Here is a 7,525-nt window from a genome sequence, read left to right as displayed (position 1 = left end):
CTCTCTGTGTCTCTATCTCTCTCTGTCTCTGTCTCTATCTCTGTCTCTATCTCTCTCTCTGTGTCTCTCTCTCTCTCTGTCTCTATCTCCCTCTCTCTGTCTCTCTCTCTCTCTTATTGTTTCTTTCTGTCTGTCTGTCTGTCTGTCTGTCTGTCTGTCTCTCTCTCTCTCTCTCTCTCTCTCTCTCTCTCTCTCTCTCTCTCTCTCTCTCTCTCTCTATGTCCCTCCCTATTTCTCTCACAGGATAACAATAAAAACCCTCCATCTTTATTTTTCATATTTGATGGAAATATATAATATATTATATATTATAGCCATTATATATTATATATTATAGCCATTATATGATAATTATTATATGATTGCTTAACGACTCATTAGTTATATAAAAATAAAATGTCCAAACAAAAATGTCCCCTCAAAAGTGTCAGTGAGCGATTAATAAGTTAAGTAATGTAATTACTAAGTATGTAAGTCATGTGTTATTGTGTTGACAGAACATGGCAGGGGGGGGGGGGGCGCAATCCAGGTTGTGCTGTGTGGATGTGAAGGGGGGGTAAGGGGGAGGGGGGGGGTAAGGGGGAGGGAGGGGGGGTAAGGGGAACGGCAGGAGCACTCAGCATCACACGCTTCCCAAGCCCGTGACAAGCTGAACAAACATCCCCGCCGGAGAGAGAGAGAGAGAGAGAGAGAGAGAGAGAGAGAGAGAGAGGATGAGCCATAGAGGAAGAGAGAGAGGAGACGTGGAGGAAATTGTCTTCAATTGAATTAAGATAAGAGAGACAACGGAGGACAGAAGGGAACATAGAGAGAGAGAGAGAGAGAGAGAGAGAGAGAGAGAGAGAGAGAGAGAGAGAGAGAGAGAGCAGGGAGATACAGGGAGAGGAGAGAGAGACAGGAACAGGGCGGTATAGAGGGAGAGAGAGAGGAAGATGGAGGGACAACAAAACAAAGCGGGCGGGGAAAGAGAGAGAGATACGGAAGCATGGGCTCTGGTCTTATCCCCGCCAGAGACTGAGCTCTGTCGCTATCAAAATAACAACAAACAAACCAACAGCAATAAACAACACGCTCACATTTGCCAAAAGTCAGCCTTGTCATGCGCGAGATGTTTCATTAGGAATCATGCGTGTCTCCACTTCCAAATGCCACACTGATTGGACCCAAAAAAGAAACAATGACAAATATTTGTACAACAATATATTAAGGGGTCAGCTGCAGTACGCACGTTTATAAAACAGTGGAAAGGAAACGAAGCACACGGTCAACAATGTTATGTCTTCCATCCCCTGGCCCAGGAATAGAAACACCTTAAACATTCATTAAACTGCTGGTGCAGGCTTGTGCACAGCGCTGTGCATCACTGCATCCTCCTGGATGCCATAGGAAGGAGGCGGGGAAGCAGAGAGGCAGAATGTTTGGGGTCTATTTTAGGCACCTTGTCAAACAGAGGCAGTGCCAGATGACTCCCCGCCCCCACCTCGGACCACCACAATAGGTTCTGATGCAGACGACTGGGACTCAAAGGGACACGGTTGTGCTGCCGCGTGCGTGAGGCTGCATAACACAAGCATGCGCCAAACCCGCGTGGCCGTACACAGACAGACGCATATGCAGTCATAAGCCAGTGGATTCGCTGGGCATGGATATGGCATAAGAGGCCTACATTCTGGCAGGGGAGCAAAAGTAGCTTGAGGACATTCAGGTCACGTTACCAGCAACACCCCTTTGTGACAGAAAAGCTTTTGTAAAACAAACACAGAGAGGTCATTAAGAGGTATTACAGCATGTCTCTACAACGTTACGGCGGGAAACCTCAGCAATTAAAAGGACACCTTTAACCTCCAGTGTGGCAGTGCAGTGCACTTTGGCTGAGGGAGCATAAAATGTGCACACGACACACACAATACTAACACAATACAGAAGCTCATCCACACACTAAACCTCCGACCTCCAATACGAGGACAGCTCGCCAGAGTCCTTTCAGCGCGGAAGACTGCTGTGATTACAAGGCCAGCAGACAAAGCTGTGTCAATAAGCCGATGATAGCCGCTGTTAGGAGGGACATTCCACTTAAGGACACACAACCAAACACTTCATCATTGCTGAGTGTTTGTTTATATTATGTGTGTTCATATTATGTGCGTCTTTTGTATACGTCCCTATTTTTCAACCTTGAGCCTATGTGTCATATTTGACCTTGGCAACCATTGCACTATGTGTGTTTGATGCAATTATGTATGTCATAGTGTTAGACACTTTGGAAAATGCTGGATTCACTTCAGTACAATAGCAGCCTTGGGGCAGCGGGGGGGGGGGGGGGGGGGATGAGTCATAAGGTCTCGATAGACGGAGCTCCACTGCAGGACAGCCAGACTACAGGCAGCACCAGAACGCACCGCCCTCTTCACAGGCAGCCGGGCCGTGTGTGGAGGTACAGGCTGAGCAGCTAATAATGTTGATGATGACGTTGGCCTTCAGGATTAAAAAACAAGGACAATCGAATCTTTATGTTGTGGGTGACGCACCGCACTGTGTACACATGGCTTCATGGGGGGGGGGGGGGGGGGGGGACGTCTAGAGGCTCATCACAAAGATGTCATGGGTGGGTTGCTAACGTCGACCCAGTCTGGACCTCCAAGGACAAAACAAGATGGAGGGTTTGAGGAGAAGCAGTGCTGAAAGACGACCCCACAGTGGTGGTTTTCCCTGATGAGTGGATCTGTTGTTCGGCCCCAGAACTGCGGTTGTCTCTGTTGAAGCCGCGGCGGCCCCAGAGGAACCTCTCCATCATAGAACTACAAACAAAGCAAGGCCCCGGGCCTAGGTGTGTCTTCTGAATAGCTTGTGTTGTTCCGTCGATATGGCAGAATGAAACACACACACACACACACACACACACTAGTGAAACCAGTGTCATATGGCGGAGCTGGGCTCTGGTAACCCTGGGCGTATCGGGTGGAATACGAGTGATCCTGCGATCGCTGCTCCAAACTGCTGATGTCTGGTGACTTGACTGATCTCCACCGGACAGAGCGCTGCAGCTCTGGGTGTGAGTGTCAGCGCGTCAACGTTGTATTGCATGCAAGGTTGTTGAATGTGCACTTTAAAGTCAGAATGTGAATTAAGTAGCAACAATTATTGAGCAATTTTCTAGGTTTTTCATTGGAATTTATCATGGATAATATAGCTTAGACCAATGCTTATCCAGCACATTATTTATAGAGCTAAACATAGAGTTATCTATAGAGCTAAACATGGAGTTATCTATAGAGCTAAACATATTATTGAGTAAAGGTGTCTCTTTGAAAAGACGTGAGAGCATCTTTAGTTATGCCATGTCTGTGTCTGTATGTGTTTCATCATCCGCTATAGTTTCTGAGTACGGAAAGCCACCTTTACTCAATCATATGTTGAGCTCTATAGATAACTCTATGTTGAGCTCTATAGATAACTATGTTTAGCTCTATAGATAACCCTTTGCATCGATATGAACACACTGAACAGCAGACGGTAAGATGGTAACTCTTCTCTTTCTAACCGCTGGAGTAGGATGAGCATTGGTCTATCTGCGCTGCACGGACGGACCACAACAGACCACTGATGCATGTGGAAGGAACCTGACTGCACTCCTAGCGGTACGACTCACCGGAAGTCACACAATTTGTGCCGGCACAATGGAGGAGCTAGTCATCTTTTATTGAGAGTTACACTCATGATGAATGAATTTAACAGAGGCATCATGCATTGGCCCATGTTTTTCCAGGCGAATGACATGCAAAACCCTGTATGTAAGACAATCTGGCATCACTTGAAGTGTGCTATACTATGAATGTAATGTTTTGTAGCGTCGTTGAATATGGCGTAAGTAAAATCAAAAACGTCAGGGGAACTGCTCTATCTAGTGGATATGTTGCAGCACTGCAGCTCTCATGACTTGAAAAGATGAAAAGATTACTAGCAGGCTTTCGGAACACACGCAATGCATCACTCTGTCAGATGCATTTGACTTAAGGTCAGTTTAAAATCGTTAGGAGGTTAAATAAAGAACAACTTTACTCATTTATTGAGGAATTATCATTGAGCATAACTTTATCTCAGAGGTCGCTTTTGGAATTCTGGAAAATAACAAATAGTTATGTTTACACTTTGCCTGCCTTATACCAAGAGCTAAGTCTACAACACTACCAGCTTCCTGAATTTAGATGAGAATTTTCCAATGTAAAATGTTATCCAAGCGTTCATAAGACCCCACATACAGCAGTTAACGCTTGGTTTCATTTCCAATTTGAGGGGAGGAAATTGCGTGTGAAATATAAGCAAATGGAAACAATAGTGAAGTTATTAAGGTCAATAAGGGGGCAGAGAGAAAGAGGAAAAACAAATCACAAATTTCCTATTTAGTCTACACATCATTTCACACACGTTTTGCAACCAAAATCACAGGTCAAGCACAATTAAGCGAGTAAAATAACAATGTGAGTGAGCCCATTAAAACATGTCTCCACTTGAGGATACATAGCGGCCATGCTCAAATTCCGGGGAATGTCAAACTCTATTTCTGTTGATATCCAAATGCGAAATATGGGAACACGTGTTTGGAATTAAGTCATTCTCAGACATGTTAACACTTCTTGTGGATATTATTCAAGCTTCCCAGGGTTTAGCCATATAATGGACATACTTGGCCACCCAGGTGATCCCTGATACAAAAGCTTCAAACTGCGTTAACATCGTGTCTGTCACGGTTTGAGCCATGCTTAACCACATTCTTGTGTAAACCCTCAAAGCCGATTAATAAGCTAAATCGCTCAGTAACTTATGCTCTGCCTTGTGGATCCTTTCATTTCTGCAATTGACGGCAGCATTAAGACACGCAAGCCTGTGGCTGCTCTCCCGCAGGACTCCAGGTCAAATGGAATGACGTAAAACCTAAAGCCTTTGTCAATTCACCAGATTTGCTTTAATATGTGATTAAATAATTTGCTTACTAATAGACTTTATTTGCACCAGCTGGTTTAATATTGTTAAAGTGTTGTTATTTTATCTGAGGGGTTTGTAATCATTGACCGGCTGACATTTTAAGCCAACATGAATGAATGAACAGGAATGTTTTTCTACAAAGGTTAACTACATTTTCCAAAATTAAGAACAATAAAAAGTAAAGCAAGACCCACTTGCTTGATTGCATTTTCAAAGAAAAGAAATGTGTACATAGGCTTTAGATTTAATTTATATATAGAAATAATAAATTGCATACATACACTTGACAAGCCACAGTATATTTTGCAATGGAAGTTCATTATTTAGGGGACTTTATGAAAACAAAGTCTGTCCACTAAGTAACGGTAAACAAATGGATGGACGAGGCCAATCATAGTGTACTCTGGTTAGGACCGCAGCAGATGATTAAGGCTATATTAACATAATCTGGCATTGAATGAAATAATGAAATACAGAGGCCCCAAATCAATAGTCTATTTGAACTGTGAGGTCCCAAGCAGGGCTGCAGGAGTCTTCTATACAGGAAGAGAACCTCATTGCTGCTGGCCGCGTTCATTGTCCTTCAATCCAACCTGGAGGAACCCAGAGGATGTGAATTGAACATGTGTGTGTTCATACACACACATTTTAAAGATAAAACAAACGTACAAAAGACATGTCATGTACATGCAGATTCAAATCCACTTAGGTCCTCTTTAGATAAAGTGATGAGGCCAATAGAATCTCTCCTAAGGTGCATAATTCCATAATATCCCAATGAGCATATCACTCCCATGTCAGGGTCCCCCTGCAGGCCCCCCCCCCCCCACCTCTCAGGAGAGGTGGAACAGGTTGAATCCCAGCGGCGCTCTGAACAGGGCCAGGTGTGCGGGGTTGATGGGAGTGCGTGCGTAGGCGAGGCCGTGTCCGTACAGCAGAGAGGAGCCCAGCTGCTGCGGGGGGAAGCGGAACGGGAACGGAGCGGAGGAAGATGAGTAGCGTGCGGTCGGGAACACGGCTTTGTCACAGGCAGCCATCTTCAGCTTCTCCACCTCGGCCTCCTGCAGTCGCTTGGCTTTGGCCCTGCGGTTCTGGAACCAGATCTTCACCTGGGTCTCGGAGAGGGACAGCACCGAGGAGAACTCGGCCCGCTCGGCGATGGACAGGTACTGCTTCTGGAGGAAGCGCCGCTCCAGGGCCAGCAGCTGGGTGGTGCTGAAGGGAGTGCGGGGCTTGCGGTTGGTCTTGTGTTTCCTCAATGAACACACCGTGGGACTCAGCTGCCCTGCACAGAGAAGGAGAAGAGTTAGTCACAAAATACAACTGGGTGTAGACCATTTGTGATTGTGAACATACATTTAAAATGCAATAGCCTGCAGAGTTGGATCAGAAATAGAGGCTCATTTAAGACATTGAAGGCAGAATAACATTGAATATATTATTTTATTAACAACAATAATATGAACCCCAAAAACTTTATATCGAACTTTAAAAAATACATTTTTGAGTACCGTCAAGCGATTATAACTCACACGCGTTTGATAACAGTTCTTGATAAATGGTCAGACTTACGGGGCGGTGCAGGGGGCTCCACGCGGGTCATCCAAGGCGCGCAGTCTCCTCTTTCCAACGAAACAGATTTGCCTGGAGCGGCGCGCACAACGCGTTGTGGTAACTCGTTTGAGACAGGAGACTGTAGTTTAGTCGAATAACAACCATTCCTTGTCGTGCCAACATTTCCCGGTCGTATACGTGGGCTCTTGTCTGAAATCAGCGCTTCCACGCTGAAAGGCAAGCAGGTCACCTGTGTTGCAAAATTATTCAGTGGTTGTGGACATACATCCTCTGGAAACTCATATTTTGATTCAACTTGGGAAGTCATACTCTTCAGTATGACAAAAATCGAACGCGGACTGAAAGTAACATTTGTTAACGAGTGCAAAAACGCGTCGTCAAAAAGGCTGAACTTCAAAACCCACTCGCAAACTTCGGAATGACTAATAACTTTTCTCTGACTTTCATCCCAGTCTACTTTATCTAAAGACTAAGTAGCCGTCTTGTGATTGGACAGTTTGTTTAGGGCGCCCGGATGATTGCTCGGTGCGGTTTGCCGCAGGGCCACACCCCCATGTAAACAACAGGTTTAGTTAGATATCAGCCGAAATTACCACTAATTAGACTACCCGAAGGACCACTGTGGAGGAGACACCAACATTTCACATACAACTTTAAATTAAATATTGATGATGTATTCTGATGAAACTTAATGGAAATATGGAGAAGTAAACAAGAGTTCCTTTGGCAAAAAAGTTAATATCTTCATGTAGCCTACATAGATAAATCCCTATCCTACTAGGCCATTAAAAATAAATTGAACAGGCAGTTCCATATTTTAATATACAATATATAATATTTTTCATATAGCAGGAGGCAGGCAACAGTAGCATTGCAATGAAAAATAAGAAGCATTTGGTTTGCAGTCGGAAAAGCCAATACAAGCTGTGCCTCATTCAAGCCCTGACTTGTAGTCGCTGACACACTT

General features: G+C 44.7%; 1 protein-coding gene across 1 annotated transcript; it reads right to left on the bottom strand.

Annotated features, from left to right (window-relative positions):
* Nucleotides 1–5,816: 5,816 nt before the first annotated feature.
* Nucleotides 5,817–6,865, bottom strand: LOC311345070 (homeobox protein MSX-2-like; the record flags this gene model as incomplete). Its single annotated transcript, XM_084469432.1, has 2 exons — nucleotides 5,817–6,268; nucleotides 6,556–6,865. The coding sequence occupies 2 exons, from the start codon at nucleotides 6,863–6,865 to the stop codon at nucleotides 5,817–5,819; spliced, it is 762 nt and encodes a 253-aa protein (XP_084325558.1).
* Nucleotides 6,866–7,525: the final 660 nt, after the last annotated feature.

Source organism: Micromesistius poutassou (assembly GCF_964030765.1).
Source record: "Micromesistius poutassou genome assembly, chromosome: 6".
NCBI lineage: Eukaryota > Metazoa > Chordata > Actinopteri > Gadiformes > Gadidae > Micromesistius > Micromesistius poutassou.
Note: the sequence above shows the minus strand (reverse complement) of the source record. Positions and strands in the feature narration are given on the sequence as shown.